Below are 23341 nucleotides of genomic sequence, written 5' to 3'. Positions count from 1 at the left end.
CAATTTATTGATTTAGACAGTGCGTTGGCCCCGGCCTCCCATCTCATTCGGAACCTTGGACTGTTCCTCAGTCCACACAGGGGGTGGGCAGTAATCACTGCTGCCTGCCTGCGTGTTGATACTCCACGCACGGCCTTTCGGTTTTCCTGTCCTAATACTGTCCACGTAGCTGATGTTAGAGCTACCTGATGGGGGGGTTGCACCCCTGTCGTGGTGTGTCGTCCGGTTGATTCTACCACTCTCCACCTCTGGTCCACCACGAGGCTGCGCTGTCTATTCGGGGGCCGCCGGGCCCCTGCTCTATACGGGCTTTGCCTCTATTATTCCCTGCCCCAGGCACTGCCCGAACCCAGATCTTCATATGCCTGTAATGGCGCCAGCCATTACAGGCATATGAAGGCCCGGACAACCTGCCAGGGGAGCACGTGCCCGGATCACACAGCGCACCCCGCCTATGTGCACGAGGGACGGCAGAGATTCCGTGCAAGGAGCATGGAGCCACACTGCAGCAATGTCTTCCGTCCCAGGAGCACCCTCTCTCTCGCTGTGGTGCGTGTATGTGTCCCCTCCTGGAGCCGCCTCGTCGTTTTCACCAGAGTTGGGCGCCGGATCGTCAAGGCCCCAGCAGTGTGTGTGGTGCCGGGGGGGGGGGGGCGGTATCGGAGAGCGGGGGGTCTTCTGCCTTTTTAATTCATCCCGGTGCTCGTTGCTGTGATGATCAGTCGTGCAACACAGTGCCGCGACCGGGTCTACAGCTCCGCCGCGAGCCGCCACCCGCACGCCGCTCACTGCCCTGCGTCACTCGGCCTCCTCAGGTCTCGGCCCGCTGTCTCACTCAGGCTCTAACGTTCCGCTGCTTTAACAATGCATTTTTCCCCCTGCAGCTGGCTCACCCTGCACCGCGTGCTAGTGCACCCGAGTCTCCGTCCTGCAGCCGCCGCAGGCAGCGTACATGCTCCTTGGGTGCCCTTGGTGACTTCGCCCGTTCCTGGCCTTCTCAGCTTCTACACTGCTCCACCCCCAGGTTACGCGAGGTCCAGGCTCCAGCATGTGTCTCAGGTCGTGCCACTGTACCTCAGTCTGCGTCACCCACTGCATGCCTCTCGAGTCTCCGGGTCAGTTCACTGGATGCCTCAGTCTCTCTGTCGTTACCTCTGCCACTCGCTTGTATTGGGCCACCGGATTAATGCCAGGATTGACAGCGGAGACCGTGTCGATCACGGAGCTCTCTTAGGCTGCGGCCATTTTTGTTGGCTGCTAGCCACGCCCCCCCAGGAAGCACTTTTTATGTGTTTGTGAAAGCACACAGCCTCTGCCCAATCAAAACAAGTACTCCTGAATAACAAAATTTGGGCGAAACCAAAGACCTTTTCTGTAGCACTCCTGAAAGCTCTTTCTTTAGGTTGAACACATTACATCTGGTGACAGATGTGCTTTCAAGCCAGACCTAACAATATTCCAGCAACCCCTCTTCTTGAGTTCAGTCTTGACAGAGAGGTTGGCGTGAATTAGGGGGAGTGCCTCAAACAGGCCCTGCCTTTAACAAGATCAGCATGTACTGCTGGTGCTACCCTATGAGGGCCGCCAGTGAGAACATGCAGGGTGAGATAAAGAGATAGCAAATGTTGACTGCCAACATCTTGAGGTAGAGGTAGAATAGCCTTTTGCATTAAGCAACGTCGGCCGCGGACTCCTGCTTTTATCTTATCTTGTTATCTTTTCTTTTTAACAGAGTAAGCACTGCATCCTCCTTACTGCAAGACTCTTCATCAAATTTCTCTTTCTCCCAGTAGGCCTGTGGCCATGCTCTGGAAATTATCTAGTGGCTGAAGCTAGATAATGTCAGACATCCCTATGAGCACGGCACTGCAATATTTACCCTTACTCCCTATAGTTTCATTTCTTGGAAATAGATTAAGTGAATATACATTGCACCCTTCATCCAGCATTTCTAGACATATGGATCGTGCTACTTTCTTTGCATAGCTTCAAGAAATGGGTTAAAACATACACGATACAATACAATTCAATGATGTAATCATGTGATTCAGTTAAAATCTCACTGAGACATTAAGAGCTATGTGTTGTTTTGCTGTGCTTTTACACTGGAACTGCAATCCCACATTACGACCTTGATGACAAGTTAGGCGAGATTCCCATTGGCGGAACGACTATTATTGGCCAATATCTCTGCATGAAAATCTACTTATTATTACTTATTATGAGTTAGACCTCTTATAATGGGGATTAACTGTGCAGACACAGAATTACTGTGCGGAATTCCACACAGTGTTCCCTATTTCAAGGGGCTTAATGCTCCCATTTACCAACTACTCTGAGTAGGTGGTAAAAGGGAGCAGGGGCTTCCCTGTAGAGCAGGGAAGACAGGAGAGAGGCTGAGAGGGTAGGGAAGGGTACAGGAGAGTAGTTTTGGCAAGGGGAGCCTTGCATGCTTAAATTCTTGACAAAGAAAAAGTGTGTCAGGGACTGAGGCTGAGGCTTGGCTGCTGTTACAGCCAAAGCTTTATATGGCTTTGCTGGCTGGAGTTACCGGCTAGTAAGATGGAGTTTCTGCACCTGAATAAACCGGTTGTGAGAGCACTTGCAGAGATGTGATCAGGTGTGGTGGAATTCCATATGTTTATTAGGGATGGGCGGAACTGTGAAATTCCGTGAAGTTACCTAAAAACTAAGTGAGACTCCACGCAGGTTGTTCTGTTGCACTGCTCACGCAGATTTTTAGTTTCAGGAGCTTGTCCCGCACTGTAAAATTAGCGTGAATGGCACCACGCGGCATGCCAGAGGGGCTGCTTCTTTCTGCCACTTGAGTTGAGTTTCTACTCAAGCGGCAGCTTTCGCAATGTGAGCGGCAACTTTGTCAATGCGAGCAGTAGCAACCTGCCATGACCACTCGAGTTGAGAAATCTCGCTGGGAGGCGATGTAGCACTCATTTCTTCTCGCTCGCCAACTTAACGAGCCGTGTGCAAGAAAAAGTCTGCCATGCAGCAGTTTGCAGAGTTTTTTCTGAACTCTGCACTCAAAGCGGAACACAGGAGTGGCCAAAATTCCCTAAACTTCGCCGACGGAGCGGAGCGGAGGTTACCACCCACCCCTAATGTGCAGGACCGGCTTTAGCTCTGGTGGCGCCCTGTGCGACAATGTTTGTTGGCGCCCTCCCCCAATGACCACCTCCGCCATGGAATCCCTCACTACCACCATTTGACAATGTTCCCAAGTCTCCAGAACCACTGTCTCTTAGATTCATTTAGTTTAATAGCGCCACTCATACCATTTTAAGATGTCAGAACACTTTACATCACACACTCATTGCACAGAGACAATCATCGCTGTGCAAATCAGTATATAGGAAAGGTTACGTAAGACGGAGGCATACATGGAGTAGGAGTCGCATGTCATCCTTACTGGTAGGCAGTATAGTTTAAGAGTCCTTGGACTGGAAACACACAAATTCAGAATGTAAAATGTAACACCATTGTTAGGGGGTTTCTTTAATAATAAGAATTGATTTCTCCCCAAATGAATCCCTTTTGCAAAATTAGGATAACGAAAGACTGGGCAAAAAATATATAGCTCTAATATTTTCCTTGCAATTTATGCAGCAGGCACATTAACCCTCTGCACTATGATGATTCAAAACTTTTACTAGACAAAGCTCTGGTCTTTCTCCAGGAAGCACATTAATCACCGGAGTATTCATTTTTATTGAGTCATGAATCTGCTGGGCCAATGTATGCGGCATCAGGTGCTTTTGAAAGATGAACATGGCGCCCCCACCCCAAGTCAGCGCCCGGTGCGGTGGCACCGATGGCACCGCCCTAGAGCCGGCCCTTCTCATGTGTATTCCGCTCCGCCTGACTCATAATCATGACATAACTGTTTTCCACACTGAATAACGTGCAGAATAGAACCAACAAAGAATATTGCCAGCTTCACCTTAACTTCAATTAATCAACATTGCTAGGGGTGGGCGGAATTTGCGAAATTCACTTTCGCAAATTATCGCGAAAATGTTAAAAATCTCCGCAAACACGCGGAAATATCGCGAAGATGCAGAAGATTTTTTCCCGCCCTTTCGTGGTATTTTCTGAGTGGTCGCGACTCGCCAACTTACCCATGCGGTTGCTCGCGGGCGCGGCCATCTTGTTTTCAATGCATGACGTTACTGCGGCGCGAACTATCGCGAGACAGCGCAAATGGCTACCAACAATCCAACATCTCGTGGAGAACGCGACCGGATCGGGAAAACTTCTCGGCGAACGCGGGGATTCAGGTAAGGCGATCGCACGCACGCGAGAATGTATTATTTTACAGCGCGAGTAAGAAACAAATTATGGCTAAGCTGCGGAATGCAGACATTTTGACATTTTCGCGCTTTCCGCGGCACGCAAAAATGCCAAATTATCGCAATTTCCGCGAACGGAACGGGATTTTGGCCCAGGCCTAAACATTGCACAGTGGTAACCGTCCAGGCTTTGAATGTGCAGATTGCAAAGCAGCTGACTTGAAAGCAGCGGTGATTACTTGGCTGTAAGTGCTGGTCTGAGTGTCTCCAATCAGCCCTACTGTTGCATTTAGCATACTTAGACTTGACCCAAGCTCATCAGGGCCATCCCTGTTGAACATGCAGGTGATTGCTGCCATGTCTCCCAGGCAGCCTGAGACGGCCACACTGCCATAATACTGAAGAGCTGTTTTCATAATCTCTGTGTGCAGGGTCCATTCTAGATATGTGATCAGCATATGCATCAATGATGTTATACTCTCAGATTGTTTTCAAAATGAACATCACTTAAGAATTCAATTGAACATATTACTACTATTCAGTAAGTTTAATCTTCTTACAAGATTCAGCAAAACGCGCAGAACCCACACATCCGTGTAACTCCATGCAATGTCTTTCTTTCCATAGGCGCCTGAATCTGATTATTTGGAAGGCTCTCACGCAAGATGAGCGAGACAAGTGAGTAGCCACATTTTGAATTTGAAAGTTTAAATTAAAAAAAACCTTGACTTAAAATGGCATACATTATTTTGTTCTTCGTGCTTAATGAGGTTTTACTGATGTGTAAAAGTGTGCATTAGTGGTAATTTTTGCACTTTTGAATAAAAAGTGAAAGCAAATGAGAGTAGTGTGTGAATGCCGCATGAGAAATACCTTGCCTGTCACCTTGTTCTTATGGGTTTTGTCAGGGGCGTCGTGAACCCCCCGCTTTGGCAGCTACAGCGGGGGTGGGGCACTTAATGGGCCTCTTCTGTCTGCAACTCGGCAGACAAAGTCTCACAATTAACACAATGGAGGAATTCAACGTTGATAGAAGAGCACGCGGGAGCAATGAAAAACAAAAGATGATGAATAGAAAAGGGAGAAAGACGGGATATTGAATAGAAGGGATAGTGAAGGGACGGATGGAGGGATGAGTAGGTGGATGAGTGTGTGAAATATTAAGTGAATAGATAGGTGGATAGACAAGTGTCACGATGGCCCAGTGGATGGATCGATGGAAGAGTTAATCATTGGATAGATAGATGGATGGACAGATAAAAGGATGTTACAATAAAGGGATGGATGGACGAGTGGGTGAAAGGATGAACAAATGTATGGACAGCTGAGTGGAAGGATGGCAGCATGGATAGATGTATCGCAGAGTGAATGAAAGGATGATGATGCATGAATGAATAGCAGAATGGATGGATGGATGGCAAGATGAATGGATGGATGGATGGCAGAGAGGATGAATTGATGGAATGGGGAAAGATTGACTGATGCATGAACAAATGAATGGATGCTAGAATGTAAAGATGAAATTGTGGATATCAGGGAATGGATGTAAGGGTGAAAGGATGAATGGATAGATGTCTGGATGGAAGAGACAGGGAAGCTCTTCTAGGGAGGGGTTGGCTCACTTATCTTGTTTGCTTTTTGCCACCAGAGCTTTCATTTCAAAGTGGGGGGTACTTTAATTTTCTGGCTACTGCCTTAGGTTTTGCACGAGCAATCACAACAAATCCATCCCAAAGAGGCATCCACGTATGTTTTGCGAAAAAGCTGCCTGGAAGGCGTATATTGTACAGGTTATTGAGCAGTCTAAAAACCCCTACCTAACTTACATAACTTTTCAAAAGGGGCTGTGTTGCTTATTAAATGCTATACATACAATGCTCTAACCTAATATTAAAGCTACCCTTTTACAGTTATGTGTGCTTTTTTAAATCTTAGAAGCAAATCCATTTTTTCTAAAAAGTTTAAATACCTATTCATTCTAATTTTAAACATACATGTCCACAATTCTTAAATATATAAAGGTACTTGTGGTTTTTTGAAAGTTTGTGTTGTTTGCTATACCTCTCTGACTTTTAAAATTAGTTTTATTGTTACTTAAAACCCTAATACTAATTTAACACTCACATAAATCAGCTATTAATAGCAAAATACCACTCTGCAATACAGGATTGCTCAAAAACTGTCACTTTTTGAGTTTAGGTAATTTCATCCACAGTTTGTAATTGGTGGGGTAAAAAAGATATAAATGTATTCTGTTGAGCATTATGGAACTTCCTACTGGTTTTGAAAAAAAACGTTGCCATTATCCAAAACCGTACAAATATATATATATATATATATATATGTATATATTCACTGAAAAAACCATAGGTTTCAGGGGTGTTATAGTTAGCTGGACTTTTCACTTGTACAAAACCATTGAAATTCCCCCGTTATAGTTAGTTCAGCTAACTATAACTCGCGCGCCCGCAATGCACTGCTGATGACGTCACATATTACATCACTCATGACATGGTCAGTGACATCACTCATGACATCACTGATGACATCTCAAATGACATCACTGATGACATCACTGATGACATCATCCAGTGAATGTGTGTGTTTCTGAAAATTAAATATGTTTTATATATGTATATCTCAAGGTCGATGGAAGAATAAATGGGTATATAAGTGTCTAAATGGATGATTTGTTTTTGAAAAATTGATTGTGTAACTGACTGATTAAGTGTTTCATAGTGAATACATGGCTTAGTGAGTAATGTTTAAATATGTAAATATCTGTATCAGTCTCTCACTTTGTGTATGAGTGGCTGCATGGGTTGGTGAGTAGCTACATGGGTGTTTATATAGGTTATTAGTTGGTTTTATGAGTATCAGTCTGAGTGTCTGCATGGTTCGGTGGGGGTATTACGTAGTGCATAGGTGCATGAATGAATGACTCACTCTTTGTATGTGTTGAAGACAGCATGTGTGCAGGACTCTATGGGTGGATGAGTGAGTGTATGGGTGTGTTAGTGAGTGAATGACTGTCTCAATAGTGTCTTTATGAGTAACTACATATGTTTTAAACTAGTATATGTGACTATTGGTGTATATAAGCGAGTATATGTGACAGTGAGAGATTGAAAGAGTTCCTATATGAATAAGTATGTGTTTCTATAAGTGATTGTTTAAAAGACTAAGTATGTGTAAGTTTCCGTAGAAGTAAGTGTGGTGGTGTGTGTATAACTGTATATGCAAGTAAATGTATGTTTGATTCTTTATTAGCATGAGTGACTATGTGTGTGAGTACCTCTATGGATGAGTGGCATTGTGTAACAGGATGTATAGGTGTATGAGTACATATGATGAGTGAGTACATGTATGAGTGACTGTATAGGACTGTTGGTGAATGAGTGGATGTGTATGTGGATCTTAGAATTACTGTATAGGTTGTTGTAACTGGTATTGGTATGTCCATTGTTTTTAAAATTTTAATTTCTATTTTTGAATGTGTGTATCAAAGGTTATATTAGGGGAAGAGGAGGTCTGCCACTCTATCACAAGGATGATGTCATCAGTGATGTCATCAGTGATGTCATTTGAGATGTCATCAGTGATGTCATGAGTGATGTCACTGACCATGTCATGAGTGATGTAATAATATGTGACGTCATCAGCAGTGCATTGCGGGCGCGCGAGTTATAGTTAGCTGAACTAACTATAACGGGGGAATTTCAATGGTTTTGTACAAGTGAAAAGTCCAGCTAACTATAACACCCCTGAAACCTATGGTTTTTTCAGTGAATTTCTGAGGTTTTTTAAATGCTAATTCCTAACTATAACGTGCCTGAAACCTATGGTTTTTTCTGTGAATTTCAAAGGTTTTTTAAATGCTAATTTCTAACTATGCCTACAGAGATAGGACATGTGAAGAAAGAAGAAAAAATGCACAGAAAGAAACAAAAGAAGTGCAGAAAGAAGCAACAGAAGTCCTCAAATACGAAGATAAGTGCAGGAAGAAGGATAACGTGCAGAAAGAACAAAAAGAAGAGCAGAAAGAAGCCTTGTTGCAAAATCATCCTGTACCCTCAACTTTTTCAGACGGATACTGGTGGTAACTGAGTCTGACTAACCAGTCCTAGAGCCAGTGCTATGTTAAAAGACACTTAGAATACAGTGAAAACACCTACATACACTAGGGAACATTATGCGTTGGGGTCCCCCTGTGATTAGCATGACCTCCTCTGTAAGCCCCTAGTGTATAATAGGGCATGGGGATTAAAACTACCTCTTAAAACAGGCCACAGGGCGTTTTTGCACACGTTAACTCAGGCCTCGTCCCCTCCCTTCACCACTGTGTAAACACGCCCTGTGTCCATTTTTAGTTGGGAGATTAAGTTCATTTGAATCCTGAGGGTCCCTAGGGTCCAACTAGCCCACTAGGTACCTCCAGTAAGTGCCACAGAGCTGCGTTGCAGAGAGGTGTAAAAAGTGGCACGGCCTGGACCACCTCTCTGCAATGCAGCTCAGTGGCGCTTACTGGAAGCACTTGGTGGGCTAGTTAGCCCCCAGGGGCCCTCAGTATTGAAGGGAAATTATATCCCTAATTTAAAACGTGCCATAGTGCGTGTTTGCACACGTCACCTCAGGCCCCGTCCCCTCCCTTCACCACTGTGTAAACGCGCCCTGTGGCTGTTCTAAGTTGAGAGATTAAGTCCCCCTGAATCCTAAGGGTCCCTAGGGTCAAACTAGACCACTAGGTACCTCCAGTAAGCGCCACAGAGCTGCGTTGCAGAGAGGTGTAAAAAGGGGCTTGGCCTCAGAACACCTGGCTGCAGCGCAGCTCCCTGGCGCATACTGGATGCCTGTTGGGGGCGCGTTTGCAGAGTGCTGCACGGAGGGGGCATGGCCTCCGGCACGATGCCAGTCTTTTATTTATTTTAGTTTTTTAAGAAGGGGGGCTGTTTGGTTCCCCTTCTTATTCTAATTTATTGGCCCTGATGACCCCATCCCCCAGGGCCAGTCTCCTAATTATATTTTTTTGACCCCAATCCCCAGGGCCGGCCACTGTTTTTTATTATTTTTAAAAAATATATATTTATAGACACACCTAGGACATGCTGGACAAACCGTACGTACCTATCACCATGACGATTTGCGTGATATTCATTAAAAGGCGACTATGCATGCAATGAATCCACGTGGAATGTATTTACACCACTAGTGAAGCTCTGACATGTCTGATGCCCTACCGTGCCTAATCCTGGTAGACACCCTTGTCGTTTATTTATACAAACATGGGTAGCTATTGACGGGCACATTTAATACACATGCACACCAAGCCATTCAAAGGGGATTCGACAAAAATTCGACCAAAACTATGCAAGAAACCCCCCTCACGGTTAATAAAACACACATCCACTGCCGGATGTGTAATACTTTTTATTTTACTCTCTGGAAAGGGGACGAACATCACTTGAGAGTCACAGCGTGCTCCTGACAGAGCCCAATGCTGTGTTACACCCACCATTGCCTGCCGAGTGCCACACACCTCTGTGTTGTATTCCACTAGCTAGTGCATATGCTATGACACTCTCTAGCCCATGTGCACTGTAACACCACCCCGTGAATATGTCATGCCACACTTGTCTTCGCACGGGTTATATTGCCCCATCTAACGTGCCTTTCTCGATGCCTATGTTATAACGCACAGTGCTATGCCATACATATTACAATCTGGGATCCATATCTTTGTCACAGTGCATATGCAACGTTACACTCCCCAGCACATATTTTATATTACAACTTTAGAGACTAGTTAGGTTACACAACACTGCCCTGTGCATATTACACTCCAAGGCGCATATCGCATAGCACGCGCTAGTGCCTGTGCTATCTCGCGCTCTCCCATGAATCTGTCATTGCGCACAATGTATTGCATATTATATTTCACGCCCGGTTCATCTTATATCACACTTTTTGGTGCATAGTTTATACCATACACTATATCTAGTTTTCATTTTCAATCGTGCTCTCAGGACTATGTTCTATATAACACTGTGTTCACCTACCCTTTTCACGCGCATTACATTTTGCGATAGGGGGTGGAGGGTCAGGGGGTGTTTCTGCCAAGTGAGCCCGGAGTCACAGTCACAAACGTCCTCTTCTTCCTGAATAAAAGTGAGATTATGCTGCATACTTGTTCATATTTTAAGTAGTTCGCACAGACTCAATGTTTTAAAAACAATAAAGTTCCTAATACCCGCCTTCTCTGAACAGTTAGCTTGCTGCCCCATCCCCTTCCTCCCTATCCTCTGTTGTGTGAATCCATGGACTAGCCTCCTCCCTCCTGCCATGCATGGTCTGATGTGCTGCCACTGCCCTCAATTTAGTATGATGTACCAGTCCACTCCTCCTGCCCTCCATTGCCCAATTCTATGCCCCATCATTGACCTCCTGCTTAAACTCTGTGCTTAGCTTGCTGTCCCTATTCTCCTTCCCCCTGCCCTCCGATGTCTTTGTGCATGCCCCTGCTCCATCCTTTTTGCCCACCATGTCCCATGGACCTGCCACTCCTATCTACTCTGAGTGTTCTGTTGAGCTGCCACTCCCCTCCCACCTGCCTAGCATTGTCAGATGACTGTAACCTGTCCCTGCCACCTCCACCCTGCCTGTCCACATGCCATGCCCCTATCCTCTTCCTCCTGTCCTACATGGTCCATTGTACTGCCACACCCTTCTGCCCTCCCTGGTCTGTTGTGCTGCAACTGCTCCTCCTGCCTGCCCCGTGTGGTCTGTTGTGAGGTCCCTTCCCCTGAACTTTCTTGTCTGTGCACAGGTCCTGACCCTTCCTTCTATCCTCCATCGTCCTTTGTGCATGCCCCTCCACCCTCCTTCTTGCCCATCATAGCCATTGTGCTGCCACTAACCCTCCCACTTGCCATGCATGGTCTTCTGTGCTGCCATGGCCCCTCCCACCTTCCCTGTGTGGTCAGTTAGCTGCCCCTGACCCCCTCCCACCTTCCCTCCATGGTCTGTGTGTATGCCATCACAGTCTCACTGTTGCTCTTCATGGTGTGTCTTGCTTCTAGTGCCCATCCTGCCTGACCTCCATGGCTATCTTGCTGCTCCTGCCCTGCCCCCTTGCCCCCAGCCCTACTCCCTCCCTCCTGGCTTGTCTGTTCCATTGTAATGCCCCTGATCCGTCCCTCCTGCCCTTTATGGTCTGTTATACTGCAGCTTTCTCTCCTGTCTGTCCATTATGGTCAGCTAGCTACCATTGCCTCTTGCCCCTCTGTTCTCTGTTGTCCATGTGCATGGTCCTGTCCCCTCCCTCTTGCTTTCTATGGATTGTTGTGCTGCACTCCCGTCCTGCATGCCCTGTGTGGTGTATTGTGCTGCTGCAAACCCTGATGCCTGCCCTGCAGGGTCAGTTTGGTGCACCTCTCCATGTCCCTCCTGTCCTCTGTTATCCAAGTCCATGTCCCTATCCCATTTCCTTCCATGATCCAATGTACCATACTTGCGAACATTTTGAACTTGGTAAGAGGGAGATTTTGAAAAAAACTGGGGTATTGATTTTCCCCTTTGAGTTACATTGAAAAAGAGGATATTGTAGAAAGGAGACAGATCAAATAAAGCCCATTTGAGCTTAAAAACATTGGACGTTTCCTGGCTGAATCGGGTCTGTTGGCATGTATGGTTGTACTACCATTGCCTCTTCCTTCTGCCCACAATGGTCTATTACATTGCCACAGCCTTGAAGGAGGGTAGATTTTGTATCACAGGGGGCCCCTGGCCCGTTCTGTCCACACCTGAAGTATGAGACCCTTGTCCTTGCCCTGCCAGCTGCATTTGTAGGCCGTATTAAATTGACCAGCGGGTCCTGTGTTGCTATATAATTATCCTGAGACATCCTTACCACTCAGCCAGCATAAAACCCCTGTGTAGGCCCTTCTGTTCAATATGTAGGCCTCTTTCTTAAATTGACCATAGCTCTGCAATTTTAGTGTATAGCAGTCTGAAGGCAGGTCTGCGAGGCCTTCTGATCCAAACTAGTAGCCCCCACCCTACCCGAGTGCTCCGTGCTCGGTATCAAAGTTCAACATCCCCCTGAAGCTGTCGACATACAGTAGGCTGCATCCTGGACTGGTACTTGCTTCCTGGGCAGGTTTCCCGCTTTTAAGGAAGTGGCAACCGCAGAGCGTCAAGTTAGGAGAACTGAGGAGATTTTATACATGAATATATTGAATTCCCGTACAATACCCATTATTTTCTGCTTGCTCTATGGAACTTACGATAAGCGATTGGCCTGAGAGACTGACCTTTTCACCCAGTCCATTGTCAGCATTAAGTGGGTAAATGACGAAATGTCTGGTAAAATCTGCAGACGAAGCTTTTGGGTAGCATACGTAGGTAGATGTAGCGTGCAAAGGAGCCCACAAAATGATATAAAAAGGGAGCACCCACAGATATCGACGGACTACCTCGCCGTCTGTATGTAGGTTAACAGGCAGTGCAGGTTTTCCCCAAGAGCTGGGAGCTCTTGTCTTCCTTTGCTTAAAATGTCTTGCTCTGCTTTGCTTGAAGTATCTTATTCTATTTTACCTATATGAAATGTCATGTTATGTTTAACCATTGTTCTCTTTACTTTTGCATTTAAAAGATTTTGTATTGTAATTGCAGGAATGCTTGCTCTAAGAGTAAACGTGAGTGTTCCTAGGTAACATTTTCCTTGGTGTAACTTGTTTCTCATGATGCATTTATAGATGTGTTTTCTCTCTCTCTCTGTCAGTACATTAATTGAGATACAGAGAATATTATGACAGCTGTATGATTATCTGGATTCTGTATTTTGTACTTTATGTCTCTATTCTGCGGTTTCTTTGAAGTTGCATCTTGTCATTAAACTGCCATTGTATTCTGCCTCCAATTCCATGTCTCATATGTCTGTTTTCTTCATTTTTGGAGCAAGCGTTCCTAGGCACCCCGGCTCAAATTAAGGTGCCCCTTTTATCCCTGACTCACTCTCCTGCTCAGTTCTGTGGTGGCTCCCGGGGATCTGGGGACCGCCCCTAGCTTCCTTGACCCGTAATAGATCTTCCCTCCAACAGCCTCTCTTGCAAGTCCTGTATTGTTGGTTTGTTGCCCCTGCCCCCCTTTCCACTGCCCTCCATAGTCTGTTGTGCTTCCACGGCCCTTCCTGCCTGCTCAGTGTGGTTAAATTGTTGCCTTTGCACCCTCCTACCTGCCTTCAATTTTCAGAGTCCGTGCCCCTGGCCTCTGCCTCTCAACAGTATCCTAATGAACAACTAGATTGCTAACATTCTATATTTATTACAAAAGTGTGGAACGCCTGACATCATCTTGATGTAATCAAAACTGTAATACCTAGAGCATTTCCTTTAGAAATTACATATATGAGAGGGTCTTATTGGCATCAAAATTATGGTTAGTGCTCTAAAAGACTAAAATAAGGACATATTTTCTGAGTTTTCAAATAGCGACAAAGCACTTTTAAATTATTTGTTATCTTTATGTTTTTTTATCCAGTTGACCACTTGATTAAATGTTGCACTTAGGGGAGAGGATGTGGTGTTACTTCCAGAACTGCAGACTTTGCAACTGGGGAACCAGGTTGAAGTTTCTGCTTCAGCTCGACATTCTGTGATTCTGGTCAAATCACTTAGTCTCCCCATGTCTACAACCAAAATGAATTTGTTCTTGTGTGATGTAACCAATGCTCATGTAAAGCACTCCAATACCTGACAAGTCTGCACTATATAACACTGCAAAAACACAAAATAATAAGTGTTTTGCACACTTCTGTCATTGGGCTATATTTGGGCTACATCTGGGTGATTTTGGGCTACATTTGGGCTCTTTTGTCTCCGGTGGCCATCTTGGGAGATTTATTTGTTATGAAGTTTCCTAATTTCCTCATGTACTGCAGTCTCCTCAGTAGGAAATGCTTTCAGTTTTTTACTTTGATTCCATCATGAAGGTATTCAGATATGTCACACATTTGCCATAAATTCTGAATGTTAGCACTCTAGTTGCTCATTAGATCACTGTAGTAAAACTACTGCACCATGGAAGTCTGCTCCTGGTATTAAAAGTGCATGTTTCAGTCTGCATGTCAGAATTTTTTAATGAAATAGAAGAGGATTTGAGAAGTCACTCAAAATGTGCCCTCATTTTCTTTCTTCAGCATTAATCATAATTTCTATGGCAAAATGAACCTCCTCATTGTGTTCCTTTTTAAATTAAATGTTTTAAGTGTTACCAGTTTATTCCAATCAAGATGGCTTCAGGTGTGCCTTACTTTTGTCATAATGAAGACAGTAAGCGCTCTAGTTGTTTTTAAGAACATTCTGGGACATTCTGTCATTGGGCTATACTTGGGCTACATCTGGGTGATATTTGGGCTACATTTGGGCTCTTTTGTCTCTGGTGGCCATCTTGGGAGACTTATTTGTTATGAAGTTTCCTAATTTCCTCATTTACTGCAGTCTCCTCAGTAGGAAATACTTTCAGTTTTTTACTTTGATTCCATCAAGAAGGCATTCAGATGTGTCACACATTTGCCATAAATTCAGAATGTTAGCACTCTTTTTGCTCATTAGATCACTGTAGTAAAGCTACTGCTCACCAGGGAAAACTGCTGCTGGTATTGAAAGTGCATGTTTCAGTCTGCATGTCAGAATTTTTTAATGAAATAGAAGAGGATTTGAGAAGTCACTCAAAATGTGCCCTAATTTTTCTTTCTGCAGCACTAATCATACTTTTTATGGAAAAATGAACCCCCTCATTTTGTTCCTTTTTAAATTAAATGTTTTAAGAGTTACCACTTTAATCCAAGCAAGATGGCTTCAGGTGTGCCATACGTTTATCATAAGTAGGACTGTTAGCGCTCTAGTAGTTCTTTGGAACACTCTGGGAAGCTGCAGTAGAACACAAAGGAATCAACTGACAGTCTCTGCCCTTGTTGGATGTACATGTTTTACTGAGAATGTCAGACTTCATTCTCACATGACTGAGAAAGATAATGTGAATTTACTGAAAATAAGCTCTCAGTTTAGCCTATAGATCACCTTCCAAACCTCTGTGGTAAAAGCATGAGAAAATATTTTTCTCTCAATCATGATATCCCAGCAGAAGGCTTTTTCACATGGTGAAATCACCTTAGAACATACCACAATTCCTAAAATGAGTATGGTACCATCAACAAATGATTTATAATGTAACTAAAGTCTTAAAACCTTCTATTAACTGCAATGCTTTTTAATGAGGTGCTATCATGTATATTGGTCCCAAGATGGCTGCCAACACTTCTTGGATGAAGTGCTGACAGCCAATCAGATCTCAGGATGAGATGTGTGGTTAGGCTCCGCCCACATATATATATGCTTTTAAATGCTATTTTCTCAGGAAATACTGAACAGATTTACACCAGACCTGCAAAAGGCACTTCCTTGACCTACGGACTACCTCTCTGCCAAATTTCTAGTAATTCTGTTCAGCCGTTCGGGCTGTAGCTCGTTCTAAAGGTCCTATGGAAAAATGCATGGGGAAAACGCGTTTTGGGACCCCCCTTTTTTCTCGGCCCCTGCTTGACGAATCCCCCCGAGACTTTCAGGGTAGGAGCGGAGCGTAGCGCCCCACCTATTTTGAAAATTTCGCGAGGATTCGTCGACCGGCGCCAAAGTTATTCCAAATAGAATGTTGCGGATTTCCTATGGAAACAGGGTCCTAACTATATCTACCTACTGGCGACCGCCAGTAGGTAATATATATATATGTATTTTTTATTCCAGTGTGGGATTTTTCTTTATTTCGAATGATTTTTATTAAGCATTTTTGAAAAAGAACAAGATATACAATCAACTCGGTTATCTTCACACTGGCTGACAGAATGCAGTTATTTTTTAAATCACGAGATGTCCCTTTATTTCACGCTTACGGTTATCTTCACACCGGCTAACACAATGCAGTTATTTTTTAAATCACGAGATGTCCCTTTATTTCACGCTTACACCCCTATACAGGATGGGGTAGTAGGAGATCTTAAACTCTCTAGAGGGCTTTTTCAGGACTGGCAAGAACTGGGTTATCTTCAGCTCGGGGATTTCTATAACCTTGATTCCTTCATTAACTGGGAAACGGTTTGTCTCCCGGCTACTACACCGAATACTGCGCTGGCCCTGAGCTTTGTACAAATATCCAACTTCCTTAAAATTAACTACGCAATGCTAGATGAGACGGTAAGGCCAATTGTCAAGCAGATAGTATATAAAATGGTAGGGGTTGGCTGTTGGTATCAGCTACTTTATCAAAAAGCCAACTCGGAAGAGATCCTGACAAAAGAGCTCCAAAAAATTCATTCAGAGACAGGGTGCAAGTTCAATGCCAGAGAGTGGAAACAGCTTAGTGATCTAGCGAATAAAGCTCTTAGAGGCACCAATTTTAAAATAATGAATTTTTTATCTAGATGGTTACTATATTTTACACCCCTGAAACTGTCTAAAATGTTTTTAACCTGCCCGAATAAATGCTTTCGCTGTAACAGAGAGGGTGAAGGGGGCTGGGTACATATATTTTTGAATGTAATGATTTACAATATTTCTGGAAGAGGGTCTTTGCGGAAATTTCTTTGATTTTATCCATGCAAATTAGTCCGTCAGCCATGTTGGTGCTATTTGGTTCTTCAGGAGAAGTGAAATGTTTTACAAAAAATCAGCAATATTTTATTTTAATTGCTATTGCAGTTGCCAGATCACTTGTTCTGCAAAACTGGAGAACTAGTCTACAACCTAGCATTGCACATTGGTTTAATAAAATGACTAGGACTTGTAGACTTGAAGAGGCCTATGCCAAACGTGTAGGAGCTGTGGTAAGATTTAGGGGTATTCGTCAGACACTAAACAAAATGACTTGCACTTGGTACTTTATTTATTAATCCTATTTGATGTAACTTATTAATTAAAATGTAGTTTGGATATTCTAGTTGGAGGCGGTGGGAGTCTGATTCCTTGTAGGTCGCCATTGTAAATAGTTGTTTTTTTTTAACTGTTGACTATGCTTGATTAATTTATTGGTCTTGCTATTTGATATGTAAACTGACATGTAAACTATTTACTAATGTTTTCCTGTTCTAATAAAAATATATATAAAAAAAAAAGATATACAATCAACTGTTTGTAAAGAGGTGACTTGTATACAATAATTGTTGGTCCGGGTGTTACAATGTTAACTTGTACAGTTTTGGGGGACGTTTACAAACAGATGACAAAAATATATAAAAATAAGAAGCATATCATACAATCATTACATATCTGACAAATCAATCAGTGAATTGTCCCAGAAGCAAATTAAAATACATTTAAAGCAAGATAAAGCAACAGAGGATGGCCTTCATACCTATGGAATTAATGAGGAGACGGTATTTGCACAGAGGGGAAATGGATAAGAAAGTTATTGCGCGAACTGATGAAATGCAACCGGCTGTTGCCTGAGAGCCTTCGTACGGAGTGGCGTAAGTTGGAAAAAGCGGTGTGAGTTGACCATGGTTGACTTGCAGGTGAAGGGCAGGAAGTGGGATAGAGAAGGACGGTTGAAAGGACTGGCGGCCTGTCATGTCGGAGTGGTTTGTTTGTGGCAAAGTAATTATCCAGTTTATCCCAGATATGGTTCCAGGGAGAATGTTGGAGGGTGATATTGTCTGCACCCCTGAGGTGAGTAATCCAGTTAATTCAATTTTTAAAGGAGACTTTTTTTGTATCTTTTCAGTTATTCAAAATAATTTTGTATTGCAGAGGTAAGAAGAAGGTCCAGTAGAGCCTTATATGATTGGTTTTTATTTTCATTATTGGGAAATCCCACAATCAGGAGGGAGAGATCTTTTTTAAACTGGCAGCTAAAGAGGTTAAACAGCTACAGTAAATTTTGGCCCAGACAGAGAGTTGCAATGGAGGATAAGGTGAGGTAAGTCCCCAAGTCTTCCTTGCAGTTCCAGCAAGTTGGGTCTTGGAGTAGGTGTTGAGAGTGATGGTTTGCCGGAGTCCAGTCAGCTTTGTAGATTAACCATAGTTTCGTTTGTGAAAGGACAGGGGCGATTTTGCAGTGGGTGGTGAATTACAAATTTGGGACCATTGTGATTCAGATTGAGGGCTTGAGAAGTGTTTCTCCCAGAATATAATAATATTTTTGTTTAAAGATGAGGATTTTGGCCTTAGTAGTTTGTAGATGTGAGAAACCTGATGTCCCAGTTTATTAATTTTAAAGGTGAAGCTTGGTAGTGATGGAAAGGATTTAAGGAGTTTAGATTTTGATAAGGCTGTTTTGATTTTAAGAAAGTACTGGAATTCTATCATGTCTAAGCCATACTTGTCCTGTAATTCCTTAAAGGATAAGGGATATGAGGATTGTTCTAGTTGGTAAGGAAGAAATATGCCTTTGTTGATCCACGAATCATAGAGTAAGGATTTACCTTTGTATTTAATATTAGGATTGCTCCATAGGGACCCTAGATTAGGGAGTCTGATGCTTGAGTTGAGCTTTTTATTCAATTGTAAGAGAGAGGTTTTTGTGTTTTTAAATATAGATTTAGATCTCGTTAGTTTTAGTGTTAGAGGTAAGTAACATGAGTGGGTTTAGATTTTGGAGTATAGCTTTCTTCACTGTTAACCAGACTGGAATGTAGTTATTGGGGGTAGAGAACCAGTAAAGACCTTGTTTCGCTGATAATGCAGTTTGGTATGATTTAAAATCAGCCAGGTTTACTCCCCCTAGAGAACTGTGAAGTCTAAGTTTTTTTTTAGAGAAATCCTAGCTTTTTCGCCCTGCCAGATAAATCTAGAAATCAGTGTGTCTAATTTATGATAGAACTCTTCTGACAAAGTGAGAGATAGCCTATTTATGAGGTAATTAACTAGCGGAGAGATTATCATCTTTACCGTTTCTATTATGCCCCACCAGGTGATAAATTTGGGCGACCAATTGTCTAATAACTTCTTAATCTTTTCAAGGGTAGATTGTTCGTTGTGACGTAGTGTATCGATGATGTTGCTGCCAAATTCGATCCCCAGGTATTTGATGGAGCCAGTTTGCCAGGACAAACCAGAAGTTCCTAGTATCTCTTTTGTGCAGTGAATATTTAGTGGCTTAACCTCCGATTTATCCCGGTTTAACTTGTAGCCTGAATGACGTGAGTAAGTGTTTATTGTGTTCATCAGAACCAGGATAGAGGGTTCAGGATTTTCTGTGATGATCAGGATGTCATCCACGTATGCTGCAAGTTTGACCTGAGTGTTAATCGAAATTGTTGCCAGCAATATCCGAATTCCTTTTTTATGTCTATTATGAGGGGTTCTAATGCCAACAGAAATAAGGAAGTGGACAGGGGGCATCCCTGCCTACTACCTTGTTGGAGAGAAAGTGAATCCGAAAGGGTGCCATTGATAGCTATGTGTGCTGATGGTTCTCTATAAAGAGCCATGACCATTTTGATGAAGGGTTCACCCAGACCAAATGATTGTAAGCATAGGTTTAAAATGGGCCACGACACCCTGTCAAAATCCTTCTCGGCGTCTAAGGTTATGGCTATCGAAGGTGCAGGGTTGAATATAGCGTTTTGAAGGACATGACAGAAAACAGGTATTGTCATTGGACATGCGATATTTGATGAAGCCAACTTGGGAGTAACTTATAAGTTGTGGGAGTAAGGCGTTAAGTCTGGTGGCCAATATTTTAGCATAGATTTTACAATCCACATTAATGAGGGAAATTGGTCTATAATTCTTTGGTAATAAGGGGTCCGTGCCTTCTTTTGGGAGTACAACTATATTAGCTTCTGACATAGAGTCCGCTGTAATACCATGTCTAGCTATATTATTATATACCTTTAGCATAGAAGGTAGGAGTTGCTCTTTGAATGATTCGTAAGATTTGGCGGTGAACCCATCGGGGCCTGGGGCTTTATTATCTTTCAGAGATTTGATTGTCATAGACACTTCCATTTCATTTATCGGTTTCCCCAAGGTATCTCTCTCAGTAGCAGACAGTTTGGGGAGACTTAAGCTATCTAGGTATTTTATACATTCCTCCTGGTTAAAAATGTGGTTATTACTGTGGAGGGATTCGTAAATTGTTTGAAGCTCTCTAGTATATCTTGGGGTTTAGTGCGCACTTGATTTTTGGTGTCTTTTATTGCATCAACGGTATGCTGGTTTTGTTTGTGTTTGATGTAGAACGCAAGCATTTTGCCTGCCTTAGTGTCTCCGCAAAGTTTGAGCCCTTTAAATTTGTTAATCCATACCCCTGTTCTCAAGCTGAAAATTTTGTTATATTCATGTTTCTTTTGTGTTAGTTGGTTAAGTGTGTTGTTATTAAGGGAGTTGGCACGTGCTAACTCCAACTGTTTAATGTCTATTTCCAGCTTGGCTAGTTCGGTGTTGTGAGTTTTGTTGATTCTTGTTTTAATTTTGATGATAACTCTCCTTATTGTAGCTTTCAGAGCATCCCACAGGGTGTTCAGGTTCGTCCCAGGAAGATCGTTAAATTTAAGATAGTCTACAATGGCTTACTCAATTTTCTTTTTATCTTTGGGATCAGCTAACATATCATTGTTGAATCACCATCTTCTGGGGGAGGTTTTGTTTTGGCTATCCGCTAGTATGGTACTGATGCATGAGTGGTCGGACACCAGTATTGGCGCAATGTTAGTTTGGACAATTAGCTGGGAAAATGAACCAGTAATTAGCATATAATCGATTCTGGTGTATGTGTTATGGGGTGCTGAGAAAAATATGTATTCCCAGGAGTCACGGTGTTGAAGTCGCCACAAGTCTTTAAGATTGAATTTTGAGCAAATCATTTTTAAAATACCATGGGATTTTTTAGGGTGATAATTACATGATGACTGCCAGTTTAATAGTGGGTCTAATGGAAGATTAAAGTTACCACCCACTATGATTAGATCTTCCTATGGGTAAGTCCTCAATTTTCTTGTAGATTTTTTCCCAGAACTCAGGTTCATCATTGTTGGGGCCATAAATATTTACTACATGAATGAGGTTATTACCTCTCCATAGGTAAGTTATAAGAAGCCTTCCCTCATCGTCATGAGAAAAAGATTCAGGGGACATATTAGCTCTTTTGTTTATTAAGGTGATTACTCCCTTCTTTTTTTGTTTGCTGGAGAGCATGTCACATGAGAAATCAACCTGTGCTTAATGAGATCTGAATCTTTACTGGGTAGTTTTGTCTCCTGTAAAAGGATGATATCCCCTTTGGATTTAGTAACGTACTCCAAGATATCCCTGTGTTTGACAGGATGATTAAGGCCCTTAACGTTTAGGGAGACTATATTGAGATTGTCTACACTATTGTGTGCCACTTTGGTGCGAGTGCCATGGTGAATGGGTAGAGACTTCCAGAGTGAGCGGATTCTAGTTGTCCATATATCACAGGGAGCACAAATTGCATACGAAGGCTGTTAACATGAGAGTTTGTTCAGAGTAATCCCACCTTGGAGCTATGTAGGGTACTAAGTATAATGTAGCTCGCTTAGCATGATGAAGTTGTGCAAGAAAGTGTATGGTGTAGCAGGCCAAAAGGAACCATGTCAAAAAAGAAAGGAAAAGCAAGAAGAAAGAAGGAATCAAAAATGGCGAAAACGGATAATCATCAAACATCCCCCCAAACCCCCCACCCCAGCCATCCATACCTGAAGGTTTCAAATAATGGAGGTGCGACAGCAGGAGCGTCGGTCTGACAACTAGGAGTGAAACTTATAGTCATAGATATCACTCTAGAGTGCATCAAGAGCATCAGATAATAACTGTAAGAGGTACTAACATATAATCATATAAGCATAAAAACAACCTGTCTCTAAAAAATACTCATAGCCCAAGATTTCAAACAAGTGAAATGCTACGACACCGATCTAAGGACTTGTCAGCAATGGTGTCTTCAGAGCAATGAGGAGGCCTGGTACTACATCTTGTAACAAAATAGAAAGATAAGACAACAGTGCGTCATAAACACTAAACTTATGGTAAGCACGTACACTTGAGTGTAAATAACGTAATTCTGAAGGTGAACAGCTAATGCGGCTAGAGGGAGTTCAGTTAAGTTGTAGATAGTTGGCAATAGTTGGGTAGATCTATTGACATGAGAGTATTAAAGTTTACCAATTTACAAACCCGACTAAGCCTGAGTATTTAACGTACATTTGTAGGCTGGACTAGTAAACAAAAAGAATATCATGTCTACCGTTTATTCAAAGCGGCGATAAAGAGGTCCATATCTTGAGCTGTCAGAGAGTCCAGGGGTTTTGACAGTTCATTTGTGTCAGTGAAGAAGTACAGTCTTCCATTTTCAATAATTTTAAATGTCGCAGGGCCATCAAAAGAGAATGGGATGTTTTTGTATCTTAGTTTGTCCCTTAGTAGGAGAAAACCTTTTTTGTGTCGTAGGTAGGCTTTGAGTAATCCTGCGTAAATGTTATTTTTTGGCCATTCCAGGAGATCTGGCGATTTTTGCGGGCAAAGTTAAGAATTGCTTCTGTGCGCTGGTATCTCGGAGATTTGCAAATGATAGGACGGGTCGTTTTACTTGTAGACGAGCTAAACGTTGGTACTCGGTGTGCTCAGTCAAGCTCTAGACTTTGGTGAAATTTTATGCCCGTAATCTCAGGGATGCAAGTCTCCAGAAAGTCGATGCATGACTCAGCAGAGTCCTCTGAGCCCTACGTGACACCGAAGATTCTAATATTGCCCCTCCTGTTACGGTCTTCGAGGTCCGCTGAATGTCTTTTAAGATTACTGGTAATGTCTAAAAGGGTTTTTATTTCCTTGTTGCTTTGAAACGCGGCTTCTTCGATGTCGCTTATTCATTGTTCTGCGGCGACGATTTTAGAGTTGATTGTGCTCCTGTCCGCTCGTATGGTGGTTAGCTCTAACTGCGTGGCATCTGTGTTTTGTTTCATTGCCAGATTGTGAACATCGGCTAACTTTTTGAGAATCATTTCCATTGTGCTGCTCACACTTTAG

At 43.0% G+C, this 23341-nt stretch overlaps 1 protein-coding gene across 2 annotated transcripts in view; it reads left to right on the top strand.

Moving 5' to 3' along the window:
• VWA3B (von Willebrand factor A domain containing 3B) overlaps positions 1-23341 on the top strand; it is a 983684-nt gene that overhangs the window by 557469 nt on the left and 402874 nt on the right. For both annotated transcript variants that reach the window (XM_085622889.1, XM_085622888.1), the window contains one exon: positions 4932-4982. In XM_085622889.1, coding sequence (XP_085479015.1) covers positions 4932-4982 — 51 coding nt within the window. The remainder of the gene's footprint in view (positions 1-4931; positions 4983-23341) is intronic.

The sequence above is a fragment of the Triturus cristatus genome, chromosome 8 (genome assembly GCF_964204655.1).
Source record: "Triturus cristatus chromosome 8, aTriCri1.1, whole genome shotgun sequence".
In the NCBI taxonomy this organism is placed as follows: Eukaryota; Metazoa; Chordata; class Amphibia; order Caudata; family Salamandridae; genus Triturus; species Triturus cristatus.
Note: the sequence above shows the minus strand (reverse complement) of the source record. Positions and strands in the feature narration are given on the sequence as shown.